Genomic DNA, 16,537 nt, shown 5'->3' on the forward strand with positions numbered 1-16,537 from the left:
GACTCATGGGAATCCAGTGATTGCTGTGACCACAACTGAACTTCTTCAGCTTTGCTAGAATTCCCATCCTTTTAGTGATAATTAAAAATGACCCCAAAGGATCCCCCTCCCCAAAAAGAAAAGAAAAAGACTCAATCTAGATTAATAGTGGTGGATGGATTGGCCAACATCATAAGTTAGCCCCTTTATGATAATGATTATAATGATAATAATGAACACTTGGATGAAGGATGAACAATCCCCTGTCCTGGAGTTGAATCCCTATACAGGTTAATTAGGTAAGATAACATCATTAGCCACTCTCATGCCTGCACAGAGAATTAATTGGATAAGATGGAGATTTAGGTCTATATTTAATCACATAAACGATCAACGACAGCTTAGCCAGGAAATAGGGGGTCCAAATCGTTGGGCATCTTATTTAGATCAGATTTAACCAGCTTAATGAGCAAAAAGGATCCCAGTGATTTATAAAATAGGTGCTGTGAAGATCCACTTCATGGACGGCGCTGCTTAAAATGTGCATTAATGACGCATTATTGTGCCTTGTTAACTTCTGATTGTTTTAAGCATTGTGAGATTGTCGACGTTAGATTGTAATGCAGGTCATATGAATGGAGAAAAACAAAGTCATTGTATACTTGGTATATAGTAATTGTAAACTTTAAATAAAAGAAAACACTCCATAGTCACAAAACAAATGAGGACTATTCATCGCTGAGTACACATGAGCAATCTCTCTTCCTCAGTTGAAAAGGCCACCAATGGCCTGATGGCTTTGTAGTCATGAATAAACCAGAGTCTGACTGTTTGTTCTAAGGGAAGCATTACTGTGGCTCAGGATCTGTTTTAAGGGGGACGTATGCATAGTGTTAATATGTCTTATGTCAAACCGGAGAGTCCACTGGGTTTGGGTTGGTTTATCTTTGGCTGAGAAATACATTTGTGTTAAGTTCTGTCTAAATAATGCATGGGAGTAACTTTTGCAGGAATTGTCCACACTACATAATTAATGTTTACGAACCAGTGTGAGTACTTTACCTTCAGTTTGGAGGAGTTCATTGTAATCAGCACCGAAAGGTGACAAAGAAGCCGTAATGTCTCTGTTCTGGTGAAATAAATGGGCAAGTAATTGAATGTGTGCTAGGGCCCACCCCACATTAATAATGAAGCATCATCATTCAAAACACAAACAGTAATGCCATCTGGTAGATGGAGCTGTCACGCAGATGAAACTTTATCTTAGCACAACTCAACGGTTACAATTTTGGCAACGGCACGCTGTCACGCCTGCTCCACTTAATTTGTAAAGTATTTGAAACGTTTCAAATGTGTATAATTTAATCCAGACTTTCTTTTGTGCATTTGGTTTCAGTGAGTGAGAGTGAACATGAGGATGTTACCTGAGACTTTGTGTATGTGTGCGTCATGCTCACCTTGACAACCGAGGTGTAGCTGACCACGGAGAGGAAGAGTACGGACCTCACAAGGTAACAATCCTCTTTATCCTAAACAATAACAATAAATAAAATACACGTATTGAGTTACTGGTATAATGTGGTAGTTATTTGCACCAGATTTGTTTAAAAATCCAGCAAGCAATGACCAATTTTAGTTAAAGCAAGCGCCTTATTGAAATTCACCTGTGCAACAGTACTTGCATGCAGGAATTCCATAAATTCAACAAACTTGCATGAATTCACTCAAATACACATCACTGCTGATATATATGCCTCTGTAAGTGCACTTTAAAGTGCAAAGAGTACATTTAGAGTAAATATGCATGCAAAATGTCTCCATTGCCCAGTGACAAAGAAAGACTTTGCCCTTTTTCTACCCTCATTGTCAGCTGTGTGAACTCCATGTCTTGAGGGAGACTAGCTGTTGTCAGACACTAAGAAAAGACCTCTGTCCACAAGCAAATAAAATATTCTTTGGTGCGCGGTGCCCTGTCCCTCAGTGACTATTGAATTACATCCCTTATCCGTGTTCGTGGTAAAGAAAAAGAATGTCAAGCGAAGATTTCAGGTCGCACTATGCCATAGAAAAGGGGAAGTGCCTTGTCTGGTGCAACACAGACCCCACTGTCATTCTGGATTAAGGGCTGATTGAGCTTAGTTGAGTAGATGACAGAAGAGATGGTCAATCTCAGGGCAGGAGAGGGAGATGTAAAAAAAAAAATGCTTGCAGATCAAGCATTGTATCATGTCATTTTAGATGACAATTCCTGCTTTTGGTATGTTAGAATCATACAGTATGTGTGATTTCAGCAGTGGGTCTTTTCTTTATTTTTATTCATGCTGCCGTTTATTGTAGATTTCATGGATAATAAATAACAACCTCTTCATTACTCACTGTTTAATACTATAGGCTATTTAATGCTAGAAAGGTCAGTGGATGTCTGGGGTCTGACCAAAGGCCAAAAAGGCCATTGATTGAAGGAAGCGTTATTAAAAACACTTGCATAATTTTCAAACATTGGTTTGTGGAGAAAGAAGGTCTCAAAAAGTCACGCAGAGGCATATTTGTGAGCGGAGATATTTCAGCTTCAAAATTCAAATATCAGTGAGTTGTTGTGATTAAGCAGGGAACGGGTTTTGTGGCGTAAGGGTCAAAAGCAAATACAGTTGCAACGAAACCCTGTGCGGGAAATTTTGCTGCATGCTGGCTGGCGTTGTGGCAGTGTGTGTTTGTTCAGACTGTTGAATTAGCACAAGAGATAATTTAATACAGCAGTGAACTACATGACTATCTCTTCAGACTGCTGCTAACTCCAGCAAGCATAAGTTGCATGTACTGTAACATATTCGCATGTGGCTTTTGACAGAAAGCCTGAACTCAAAACGGAAGAATGAGTCAGTCATTTATGTGCTTAACAATCGTCTTGGCAATCTCATTGGTTAGGGATCTAGCATTTGGCAGGAGGAGTGCAGTTTTAACATCTAATGGACTTATTTTTCTCACAGCATCATAATTTAACAGCCTGTGTAAAACATTCACTCACATGCATCACTATTAGTAACCCAGAAAACTGTTCAGAAAATTAAAAACAGGAATGACTTTAATTCAATAAACTACACATGTAAGGGAAATGCTGTAAAGTACCTCTTCTAAAGGTGTTATCCTTCTTTTGTGTAGCTGGTGATAAGCACCATTGGACACAAATAGACACAGCTGGAAATATAGCTTAGGAGTTTTATTCTCCACAGTTGTTTACACAATCGAGTTTTTTGTGGGCCGTGATAAGGTGCATGGATATCCTGTGGTCTTTGCCTAGTTAATGTGTACGGACCGCACACTGGCTCTGCTTTCACTGAGTTATTACGCAGAATGTAATTTGAAACAATTACAAAAACACTGGCCCACTTGTTACAACACTCATTTTCCCTCACATATACAAACCACAGTTTCAATAGTTTTACATGTTTTTCAATCACACCCAATGGAGCAGTGTTCACTCTGAAAAAGTATAGCATTTCATCCTAGCTCGCATGGTATGGGATAATCTTTCACATTTTGCCTGGGGTTTGTTTTGCTATTTCAGCAGAAACTTGTGCAAGCCATGTGAATTACCATAGGAAAAGATGATAAAAAATACCAAATCATATTGTATCAGATGTAAATGAATAAACAATCTGAATAAAAAAAAGGGCTAATAATTTATCTGTGATAATAAATGGTTTTTATTGGCCTTTATTCTTGGAGATGCATTGCAAAGATAACAGTTTTAAGCACACAAGAAGGAGAGAGATAGCGTAACACTGCTTAGAATGAATGATTTTTTGCTGAACAGTAAGCTATTTAGGAAATCTTAGGTCTGGTAACATCAACCAACTTTGAATAATGATGCACATTTAAAAGTTTTGGAGCAAATAAATACCATATTCTCTTTGTGTGCGCTTCATATTCTTGGGGGGCATGTTGCATTTGAGTTATCTTATTTGTTTGGACACATTTCTCACCGTATTTTCACACATTCTGTTGTCCAGGCCTTGCCATTGTTCAGAGATCAGGGTCAGCAAGTGATGATCTTTTGCAGTTTGTGGAGATGGACACCTTTGGCAGTGTGAGTACAGTTTCCTTTCTGGCCCTCGTAGCAGCGGAGCTGAACACAAGGAGGTCAGGCCTTGTACCTCCATCTCTCTTTCTCTGAAGGTGCTGGTGCAGTCTGACCATTGACATTTAGCATTCCTCTGTGCTGCCTCTGGGTTCTCAATGGGGGATTGAGGGGTGCACTGCCTGGTTCTCAAGGGTAAAAACAAAAAGGCTCTTGAAAATCCCAAGAAGTTCCCACGATCCCAGGAAAGACCTTGATCCGACCTGTGTTAAATTTCCATTCCATGGATCAGGGCACACAAAATGTACATATTTGGTGGATTTAGTTTGTCCACTGCACATTGGATTTTAGAAAACACATTGTAATAAATGTAATAATAATTTATGTCAGTAAAATATGTGACATGGGTAATTTTTCAGTAATGAGTCTTTGTCAAAGTTTGGTAGTTTAGTTCAGGATTTTAATTTTTTATTTTTTCACAGTCATTCAGCATTCATAGTCGTCACTGACATTTCTTAGTCAATGCAGAAGCTTTCGGTGACATTTTATGGTGGAAAGTTTTCAAAGTCATTTTTCAAGGTTTTTTCCAGTTACATACATAATCTGTTAGCATCAAAGGAGCACACATGCATAAATAATTGACTAATTCACTTAAAGGGGGCCAGCGTAGATTAATTAAGCTTGAATACTAATTATGTTTTCTGTCTACATCAACTGACGTGGTTGTTGTTTAATAAGAAACTGTTTGGTGGGTCAAAATTACCGTGCACATATAAGGCTGCTGTATAAATTAAGATGGTTTCATATTTTAAGGGTAGATGTGGCTTTGTGTGCCTTTGAAACAAAATGCTAACCTTATCTTTCATTATTTAAATAAAGATGCTTTGTAGATGTTTTCATTACTGTTATGACATTTTACTGATATGGACATTTTTAATACGTCGATAGATAAAAGGAAACTTTATAAACATGAAAACAAATTCAATTTATGTATACTGATTTAGCAAGGCATTCAGCCCCATCTTCATTAGGTCTTTTATTATTTTATTCCAGTGTTTATGGTGCAAATTCACACATTTTATAACAGGAGATGATTTTTATTTAGTTTTCAATATGTATATATACAATTAATCCAATACCGATCAATTCTACAATCAGAACCATACTGACAGAATAGTCTGAGGAAAAACACAAGTAAAAAATACAACTAAAGAGACAATGTGCAGGGATGTCTATGCAAAGCTCTTAAAAGTTGTCATTTCCAGAAACACACTTGTCCTTGACTCCCTTGCCTCACGCACAGAGTGCTTGTCTGGAAATGGTAGCTTTAAGTAGCTTCTGTGAAGATGAGCTTTAGCTGTCTCCACTCCCCTGGCAAGCAGCACACGCAGTGACAGAGGAAGACAGCTCAAAGCTGGGGCCTTGTTTACAGCTGCGTGGGGAAGAAAACAGCAGACGTAAATGAGGGTTGACAGTTTCATGAAGCACAATTGGTTGATGGCAGATTCAATGTGACTGGGCTGAACTGGGCGATGATCCGTACAGTATGCAAAATTCACTTTCTAGCTGGTCTGTGCCCACCAGCCCCTAGCAGCAAGCGGTCTTCCCCAAGCCCTTCTAGCTATGCCTTTGAATGCAACAAGAACTGAACAAGGCATCGTTGTGCCCAATTCCTTTCGACAACAATCACATTTAAAAAAAAAAAGAAAAAGAAAGAAAGAAAAATGAAGTTGTGGATTTTTTTTGTCACCACTTCTAAATGATTCTTCTCTCATGTTGACTGCAAAGTAAGCATTTCGTGTGTGTTGTAGAGTGAACTGGGGGAGTGTGTAAAGGGACATGTGTAAATGCCTTCAGAGAGCAGACAAGAGCATGATCTCAGGGGCTATTGTGTTGTGCTACTGTATATGTATATTGTAATGAACCCAAATATCTTGGCACATGATTTCAGCACGGCACCATAGATTTAACAGATTCACAGGCAACATGACAGTGGAGTTATTCCTAAATTTAAGCTTGCACTAAGCCAGTTTACACAACTCACAACACACGTCTACATGCTGAACAGCCACTTCTACCTCTAAAAATCCTGTTTACGTAGGAACCTCTGTGTTGCTTATTTTGTATCCTCAAGACTGAATTGTTGTTTATTGTTTTAGAATAGCAACATCTGCATGTTCCATCCGGTTATGGCACATTAAACAACAGTCCTTGTATTACAAGGAGCATGCTGTCAATGTCAGTGGGGTCTAGGGAGCGAGATGAGAACCAGGCATTTTTCTTAGCTCTCTAGACAGAGACGCTCACATGGTGCTGTGTGGATTAGATTTTTAGTGACAGTGACCCAAAGCGTAAGGCCTGGGGTGTATGTACTGTACTTCTGCGTACTTTCCCTTGTGTGTTTACTAAGCTTTTTTTTTTTAATATTCATCCACTGAACTTAAGGCAAGAATATGTTCCTTGTAATCAGAGGACTTATTGACATTTGCAGGACATGGTGCCTACTCACCTTGCACAGTGGAAAATACTGGCACTGTTAGAAACAAGACCAAAAGGAAAATGTGCCCAGAGGAGAGGCTGATTTAAAAATCACACAAGGGGAAGAATAAAATGACTATGCTGAACTTTTAAAGAAATAAAATCCCAAGTAATATTCTTCTAATTTTCCTCCTTTAATACCTTCTACAGTTGCTGTCTCCATTATGAGGAAGATGATCTACTAGATTATACTGTGCAGTAATTTGGGCGATAAACAGAATGCATTTGTTTAGCCTAAGATAAAACTTAATGGGATTCCTCCTTTGATTTTTACCCATCTTTCTAGAGTGCCTTTAGCCCTAAGGGCACAATGATTTGAGAAATAAAGGAGTGCTATCCTCATCCATTGTTCTAATTTGATGATTAATTACATTAGCAAACAGCTTTCATGGCATGTGTTGTTTAATGCCAGTGTCACGGAAAAATAGACTTTTCTGTAGAAGGACATTTAAAAAAAATTTATCCATTAGGCTTTTTAGAAACGGCTGCAAGGTTCCAATAACGACCAAAATTGTAATACCATACAATGAATGCAAATGTCATGTGGCTTATTTGAATTCCTGCTTTGGTTTACTAGACAATATAGCTTGAGCTTCCTGTTATAATACAAAACAAATGGTGATTGGATGTGTTCTTTATTAGCAAAATTACCTGATTCATTTTGCCATAATTGTTTTAGGGAGGTTCTCACTCTGCACACTGTATGTAGCCCACACTTATCTTGCAGAAAGGTATGTAAGGGTTCTAATGAAGTGAGAGTGAGGAAATAAAGGAACAGGCATGGTGATAATGGCACTACGGGTGCTGTACAGTATTTGCCAGTCTGACACGCCACAGTATGTGAAACTCAGAAAAAAATGATTGGTACCCAGTCGAAAAGAAAATGGTTTTTAAATAAGTTACAATTAGATAAGCATTAATCTCAGTGGTATAAATGAATGTCTTGCTGTAGGGCTTGTTGAATGTAAAAACAGATTTACAAAAACTCCTCTTACCAGATTGGTCTGGAAGTAGTCCCCCTCTATTTTAATTGCTCTGTCATTTAGAGTTGAAATAAGTCCCCCACCCATTCTGCCCCATGATTTTGCCTTTGAAATTAAATATTGTATACAAATACGCACTGTTCACGGGCATGAGAACAGTTCATCATTGAAATCTGCATAAAATTATGCTTAAAAAGCTCCATACGCTTTGAGCAGCAGCGCTCTTTCATATGGTGCATTCTTATATAAACATATCCATAACGAAAACAACTACTTATGCCTCCTGCCTCTTACCTCAGCACTTTTACTGTTCTGCATGTCTGTATAAATGAGAGAAATGTGGGACTGCACAGTTTGTTCCTGGTACTCTTGATTTCAAAGAAACTCAGACTTGCTTTTGTAGCTCGCATTTGTATTTGTAATTTTCTTAAGCTCATATTAACTATAACTTTACTAAGTACAAACAACCTGGCATGGTCCTATTTTTCTGTTCTATTTGGGACATTTATTTTTTTAGGTTGAGTTCATGTAAAAGGAAGTGATAAGACGTGTGCCTGCATTACCGCGGTCCTCCTATGCACACCGAGGCTGTGTACTCTCATGCAGCCCATGTAAAAAAATACATAATTTTCCAGAAGGTAGTGTTGTTGCCCATTCATTTTAGAAACAAGGAGGAAGTATTTTAATGTGACCTTCATTACACATTCGTGTCAACTTTTCTTATCTATGTATGATTAAATTCTTTTCCACTCCTGTTGTTCAATTAGTGCTTGACCCCTTTAGCGGCGATGTAAATTAAATGACATTTCAGTGTCGTCCCATATTTAAAATACTGCGTTAGTTGCGGATCATAAATGATGATCTTCATTCTGCAGCTAATTTATTCATTTAACAATTTCCCTCCAGAAGTTACAGCAGAAGGCTCTGCAGCAACCTAAGCAGAAGAAATCCAAGTCGGCTGAATTTCTGATGGGTGAGTCCTGCTTGATGAGTTATTGCTCATAATTTGTGTAAGGATTAATTAACTAATTACAGACAAATGGCTTTGGGCTAAATTTTGCTCTTGCTTGTCAGGGCGCAATTTGTAATTATTTTAATCATTTCTTCTTCTTCTCTTTTCTCTCCTCCTCCTGCAAGATTCTGATTTAATTTTAACCTAATTGTGTTTTAGTGTCATTCGAGGAGGATGCGCTTGAACATTTTGGGGCAGAGAAATCACCAATAAGAAAAAATTTGTAGCCGTTAAATACGCTTTGTCTTTTAACAAGTCACTCTGACCTAACTATTGTATTGCCCTCTTCAAGTCACTGTTTGTATTTTTATTTATGTTTCTGCTTATTTTGGCAGGGAGAGGAGAGAGAGACGCCGTATTGGGCATAGAAAACCCAGCCTTCGATGGAGGAGGAAGCGCTGAGCTTTCTGTTCCTCCGGTTTGGCTGGGGAGAGAAATTCGAGGTGACAGGCCAGATAGCACCCTTGCAGCTCACCCAAAAAAAATGGAGCTGCAAGCCCCTGCCAAAGAAAGAGGTGAAGCTTCATTTTTCATTAGCCTCAAAATTGTTGACAGTAGATGTGTTCCTGATCTAACCTTTCTCTCACTCCTTCTTTCTCTCTCTTTTTCTCTCGCTCTCCATTCGGGGGGCCCTTGGTCCCTGCATTCCAAAGCAAGCATGTCCTAACAAGCAACCCTCGTATAACTTCTTCCTCCGCTGGAGAACGCTACAGTAGTGGGTGTTCTATCTCTATCTAGAAGTACCCTCGACACAATCAGCCTTGACTCCCACTCTCGGCTACATGCCTTGTGGTGGGCTGGAGTCATAGGAGAGTGCATTTACATACGCTACTACGCTACCAAGCCGATCCGCTGTCTGTGTGGTGTACTCACAACGCCCCCGAAACACGGCTTAAGGCCAATCAGGCATACGAATATGCCCCCTTATAATTCAGTATGTCAGGGAGAACTCTTGAGGAAGGGGATGGTAAATTAGGATGCGTTCAAGGTTGCGAGCGTGCCAGTTTTCTCAGGGATGAGTCACATGTTAGATTCTTGAATTAATGTGGTTTATTTTGCTTTTGCTGTGCATGGCTAGTAATTATTAGCAATTATTATCATGATGTTTTATGGACATGAGGTAGGATTATACTTCATCATGGTGTTTGGACTTGGCCAGCATATGAACAAAAAATGCCCATCATAAACATAATGTATGCTGTGTGATGTTGCAAATTCATTTTTGCAAGTAGTAGTAAGTGAAAAAAAACGTTCATTAGCAACTTATTACAAATTAGTTTTATACCCTTACATTAAAACAACAGAAACATGGATGCTGTCCAGTATATACTGTAGATAAGCAAAATGTCACCTGGATTGCTTTCAGTATTGCTCTCAGTATTAACTTCATTATTCACTCCTTTATGTGGACTGTAACTAAGTGATTCATTTGGGATTAATGAAACCCCATTTTCTGTTTAGAAATATCAGTTAAAAAAAATGTTGTACATTACATTTTTTACATTTTGAGTTTGTGCATAATTTAACAAGAAAATTGGTGAATGTGTGCTCATGTCATCATCATGTTGTTGTAGGTTGAATGCTACTACAGTTTTTGCAACATTTGGATGATTTTCTCTCTGACTTCCACATTTTAACATTGAGTTACACACCAACAAAACCCCAGTTCAACTCCTGGATCTGATGTCTCTTTATGTCAACTGTTGATTTTTTTTTTTTTTTTTTTACCATATTTTGGCATGTTAATGACTGTTAATTAGAAATGTAAATCAGGCCTTTTGGCATGCCCTTAGAGCATACAATATGAACACATGGTAGTTTATTACTATCAGAAATGTGTGAAAATTATATTCATTGTGATCTTAGGAATTGGTTTTGCTATTGACAGAGCTTTGGGCTTATCACATAAATATCTAGAAAGGGTTAAAAGTTGTTTGTCGTAATTGTAGAGGATTTGCCTAAATAAACTCTACATTGTATAAGTAGTTCAGTTGGCAGCATAAATATGCAGTGTGAATACACATTACAGTTCAGTGACTTTCATTAGAAGATCACAAAGGCAGATTGTTCCTTGTTTGTGACACTTCTATTTGGCCTTTATCAAAGTGTATCACTGCTAACATTAACCGCGCCTGGCAAGAAGTGCTAGTTATTGATATTGTGCATGTAAGAACAGAGAATTGAAATTTTCATTAGAGAGATGAACTGGAGGACAGCCAGACTATTTAGGTAAATCACAGATATGATTCAAAAGGCGATCCACGAAGCTGCTATCATTATGCAAATTTGTATTTGAAAAAAGGGTTTCATAACCTCAGAGCTATTTGTGGAGAAATTGTTCAAACTCTCTGTTAACGATGTGGAGAGATTTAACATGTGAATTTCACAGTCAATTTATGGTGCCATTGAGGAGTCATGTGGGTGCTCCTTGTTTAATTTCAGTCTGACTGTTTAACTTAGAGTAGGGACGGAGTATGAAAACCTCATGCAGATATTAAATATGAGCAAGAAAGAATCCCAGTGAGCTATTTTAAGGGGGTGCTTCTATATGCAAACACCCATACTCACAGTTTAATACGTCCAAGCACAGAAAACCTTCAGACTTTCATAAAGGTGATCCTTGTATGCAATAGGTAACGTTTTGCTTTTTTTTTTTTTTTGCCCCACAACCTGAGAAATTTAGATTGGAGGAAAATATTCAAGGTCTGTAATGAGAATTATTAGGGGTTAAGAAAGCTACTCGCTGGGGTGGACCCTTAATAGAACGAGCCCTGGAGCCATTTGATTCCTATAAACTCTGTGGAGCAGACTTGATACCCACAGGTCAGTGACTACTAATAAGAAGACAATGAGACTTAGGTTCAGGTTCTTTTCCTTTGGATCTGCCCCTCCAAACTCGCCCAGTCCTCTAGGCCGCTGACCTCAGAGTATTTAGAAGGTATTGTCTTTGAAATTCCAGGTACTTTTGAGAGTGTAGACTTTCTCATTAGTTCCTTTTGAACACAGCAAACATATGGCAGTCGTATTTAAGAGATTGCTTGCCGTGACCTTTTGCAGCATGCTAACTAGGCCCCAGAGCACCGCAGGCCATAGAGAGGCGCACAGAGAAAGCCAACAGTCTCTTTCCCAGTTCTCTCTCCCTCTCTGCCTCTCCTCTCCTGTCTCATCTTGGCTCTGCCTTATCTTGTAGCAGCCACTGCCCCTGCCCTCCGACAGTGTGGGTTTTAAAATTAACATTTTGCTTCATGTGCTTCTAATAACCACTAACCTGAACCTGTACAACTCCCCTCTTCCCTTCCTCACAAGTCCCCCACCAGCTCCCTTCACGTCTTTCTCTCATTCTCTCTCCTCTTGCACTTTCCACAGGAAATGAATGTACCCAAAATTACTTTGACCCGTTGTCGGCAGAGCAGACAGACCCAAGGCATTGCAGGATGGCTGGGGTCAGCACTGAAGATGAGCTGGAATTAAGTATGCCATTCTCTGTCATAATAGTTCTCCTCGGTTCATTAAAGTGAGGTGAAAGAGATCACTGGTAGCAGGCTGACATTTGTGATGGCAGGACAGTCTATGTAAATACACTAAGTGATGGCATCACCAGATTGGCTACCCAGCTTGCTGTCATTGATGAAGGTCACGTATCATTGGTCAGTTTTCATTTCACTGTGGCGTTTCTCTCCCCTGTCAAACGACACGCAGAGTCATATCAATAGTTTGCAGCCCCCTCCTAAAGTAGGCCTATTAAAAGCGAGCTCTTGGGAGCCAAGTAATATGCATGTTATAATGAAACATGGCTATTAATGGAGAAGCCATTTCACCTGTATCTTTTGGATATCACTGCCGTGTAATATCAAAGGATTCGGCAAACCAAATCTCATCACATGATGACAGGCTGGCTAACAGGCATGTTAATGCTCCTATTTCATTACCCCTCTGCATACACTTGATATTCACCCCTCTCTAGCCACGGCTTAATATGTCTGGTCTGCATGTTAAGATGTGGTTTGGATTGACTTGATTTGAAGATACTTTTGAAGTACACAAATAAATGTAATTGTCCAGTACTGTGGAGTGTGTACTGATGTTATAATTGTTTTGATTTGCAGCAATATTAAATGCAGATGAAAACAAGCTGTATCAAAGAATGACCGCATTGCTGGATGAGGATGATACCTTCATAAACATACCAGGTAGGTATCCCAATATATGGGTGAATTGGAAGCAGTTGGGTGGTTGACAGATGTAAAAATCTAAAGCGGTAAAGCTAGTTAGTCTTTATAAAGAAACATTTGGGTTACTATTTGAAAACTATTTTCTGTTTTTATTTGATGGAAACAAACTTACCAAACTAAATTCCAAACATTTTTTAAAAAGTGTAAACAATGGTGTCACTGAGGACTACACTCTTTATGAATGGAGCTTTTAGGAAAAGACGGTGAAATCATAAGCAGCCGAGACAAAACTAAGACGCTACATGTACATTTTCCACCAACACTAAAAGCAGTACTAACGAGGAACAAAGGATGAGACTCAAAATGGACCCTCACTAGTAGTCGCTGCTTTCCAAGCACAGACAGCCTTTTCTCATTAGCTCAGTTTCATTTAAATATGTAACCAAGCAGGCAGCATTGAGGTGGTTTAAGCTTAGCATTGTTCTGGGTGAAGACAGTCGCACCAGATCCTGTTGACATGACGCACATTTCCCTTGTAATTCCAGTGCACAAGTGATGGGTTTAGGCTTGCTTCAACACGGTGGAATTTAGCTGGCTCTTATTATTTTGCATTGTCTCGGATTTAGCTGTACCACCAAGATTAGCAGCCCCATCCATTGTCTTGGAATGTTCATGAAATCCCACAGAAAAAGTAAAGAGGATCTTGGATTAACAGTTCTTCCATGGAATAGGCTGATAGACAGGGAAGGAAAAGGGAGAGAGAGGAAGACAGAGGCAGCTCTTACTTCTGTACTGTTGGAGTCCAACTGTGGTGACTGCCAGTTAATGCTTCACCAAACTGCAGCAGACTTTAAGACAATCACCTTATGCTGTTGTAAGGATGCTGTATGGATGCCTCCCACCGGTGTAGGCCGCCACTCGTCTTTGCAGCTCAGTGTTTGGTAGCGGTGATCCTGACATTTTGTGACTGCTTCTGAGCCTTTTGTCTTCATTTTTTACAGCCTGCCACAAAGCACCATAGACAATTCACATAAAACAGAGTAGGAAAGCAACAAAGTATTAATGAAATGGACAGTGGCCAGAAAAAAATCCTGGAGAAATCCCTTCAGTCTGTCTAAGATTCTGCTTCAGTTACTCCTTTTTTATCTCGATAAATGCTATTGCTTTGGCTTGGAGATTAAAGACTGGCATTCTGTTCTCTGTAAGGCGTTAGATATCAGTTTCTATGTGAAAAGCATTAGGCAGCGATAACTGCTTTGGCTGTTGCACATATTGGACTGCACACGTAGAAAACACAGATGCTCAAAGAATACCTTATGCTTTCTACCAAGAAGGTGGTAAAGCAAAACTGAAAAGACATACATAAGGCATGTTAGCTGTTGTAGCTAAATTCTAGGCACCTAACTAGAAACTAATTTAGAGAAAAAATGGAGCAAAAAGCTTTACTTTAGTTTATTGGCTTGTTGCTTGGAATTATCTGCTGTGAAACATTTAAACATCCAAAAACTGAGAAAAGAAGCCATCTGAGGATGTGATGGATTCAAAAAGATTCAATGTCTTCCATTGCTTCCCTCCATACTGTAAATAACGTGGTGTTCATATTTTTCTTATTTAGCCAGTGTACGTCGGGTCTGGTGGACCCGCTGCATTTTTTTGAATTTAACATTTATCAAAGTCAAACAATTTTATGTTAAAAAAAACCTCAACAGATGTTTACAAGTAATATAAATTGCATATATGGTTAATATGTGCCCTTTACCTTTTCTATTTGGGATTAAGTATGTGCAGATAAAGATTGGTTTCCACTAGACAGGGGTTAAATTGCGTGGAAATGTAACCACAATATTTTAGCCAAAACACAAAACTCACACTCTGTTTCACACAGACACACATACTAACAGCAGGCCCAGACAGGAGGGGGACAAAGTGAAGGTACAAAGGACCTACAAGTGCCACACTTTTATTATCCTCGCGTCCAGTGGACCCGAACATCCAGTATGGAATATAAATGTGTAGGTGGGAAGTACAATGTGTTCTAATATATGTTCTTCACAGAAGATGAGCCAAGACCAAAGAGTCGGAGTTTGCAAAAATAATTAATCGTGTCACTTTTCGTTTGATAAAAAATGAAAAAGGGTCCCACAGACCTGAACACTATACAAGGGCTAATATAAGAGCAGGTCAAACTTATGCCCTGTACTCTGCATCATCTTCAGTACACAATTTATATTATTTAATTTGAGACTACAGACTACAGACTTTGCTAAAATAAACAACTGTGAGCATATGAGCAAAAAAAGTAACAAAGGAGACTAATGTGGGTTGTCTATCATGTCCATCTAAAACAATAGTTCTGTCTCAGTTTTGATACTTAGATTAGAAATTGAGGCACAAAGAATCCTTTAGTTATGGTTTCAGTGTACATTGTCCACCTGCATGAATGTCTGTGTGTGTGCGTAGACACATCTGTGAACGTGTGTCTGTTTCTGGATGTGGTAAGTATGCGCATCCATCAGTATGTGTATGCATGTGCTGATGTTTATGTGAGCAAGATTTGTGTGTGCGTGTGTGTCTGGTTGTGTGTGCGTGTGTGTCTGTGCATGCCCACTGATGCGTATCTCTCCAGGTATGCTGGTAGCCTCCAGGGATGAGGAGGTGTTGGAGGTGAAGGCGGGTGATCCGGTGCTTCAGCAGCGACTGTTGTTCCATGGTGGTAGTGATGCCTCGAGCTCCAGGCCCTCCCAGGCCGACACCATTGCCAAAACCCAGGCTGAGGCTAGTGCTGGACTGGGAGGAGAGGCTGGACTCAAAGTAGGAAGGGTGGTAATGGGCAGAGAGAGCGCTGTAAAAAGTAAATCTATCCTTCTTTCATTTGCTTTAGATTTGATTCTTTATGTGAAGGTGATTAATATGCTAGTGTTGGGTTATACGAATATGTATAATAGAGTAGTATAAACTCATTTTATTTGCACATATATAGCGCAGGAATATTTCATTTTTCGCAAATATTTTGTTTGCCTCTGTATTATTTCTTGCAGTGAGGACGGCTGAGGAGGTGATCCCCCACTACACTCAGCAGCTGAGGGAGCGCGTTCGGCCTGACATGATCACGCTTGGCAGCCTTTCACTGCTGCAGGTCAGGGCTACAAAGAGGAATATCTGTGTCATCATCCCATATTCACCAGCACATCAGCCATGTCCATTATGCTGTGTATCAGTGGCTTTGGCTAATGGACCTGGTGTGTGTGCATGTGCACGTGTACATTTATCTATCCGTGTACATGTGTTGTATACGTGTGTTACTTACTTGGCTTACTAATTTTCTTTTTTTTCTTTTTTTTTTTTTTACGCATTTGCTGCTTTGCACTACTTTTTGTCCCTAACCTTTTTTCTCCTCCGCTTCATTTGAGTGCAGATGGTCTGGATCTCTTCTGAAAGCATTCATGTGAAATAACTTTTTGTAGAACATGCATTCAAGGTATTTCAGAGGTTAGATAACTCATTCATTCTCAGCTCAAAATGAGCGCATGCATTTCAACTCCATAATCTATGCTACACAGGATATCCTTACACAATTAATTTATTTGTGGAAACTGTTTTGTTCTGTCTTTGAACTGTGTTATGCATTATTATGCATATTTGTTTCTGTACAGAGCAGAATTTCCTTGGTTTTTTTTTTACCCATCTTATGGTCTTTTCAGGAAAAATAGAGCGTGACTACTTTTTATTTCAGAGCTGGGGAGTAGGGATTTTGCGAACTAGCATTCAGATCTTC

At 39.3% G+C, this 16,537-nt stretch overlaps 1 protein-coding gene across 1 annotated transcript in view; it reads left to right on the top strand.

The window, feature by feature from the left end:
* The first annotated feature begins 7,384 nt into the window (after positions 1 to 7,384).
* The window catches only part of ofcc1 (orofacial cleft 1 candidate 1), a 72,094-nt gene continuing 62,941 nt past the window's right edge, over positions 7,385 to 16,537 (top strand). The window contains exons 1-7 of the mRNA XM_026364005.1: positions 7,385 to 7,396; positions 8,485 to 8,555; positions 8,930 to 9,105; positions 11,957 to 12,061; positions 12,697 to 12,780; positions 15,389 to 15,613; positions 15,801 to 15,898. Of these exons, the coding sequence (XP_026219790.1) occupies positions 7,385 to 7,396; positions 8,485 to 8,555; positions 8,930 to 9,105; positions 11,957 to 12,061; positions 12,697 to 12,780; positions 15,389 to 15,613; positions 15,801 to 15,898 (771 nt within the window). The remainder of the gene's footprint in view (positions 7,397 to 8,484; positions 8,556 to 8,929; positions 9,106 to 11,956; positions 12,062 to 12,696; positions 12,781 to 15,388; positions 15,614 to 15,800; positions 15,899 to 16,537) is intronic.

This window comes from Anabas testudineus, chromosome 2 (genome assembly GCF_900324465.2).
Source record: "Anabas testudineus chromosome 2, fAnaTes1.2, whole genome shotgun sequence".
NCBI lineage: Eukaryota > Metazoa > Chordata > Actinopteri > Anabantiformes > Anabantidae > Anabas > Anabas testudineus.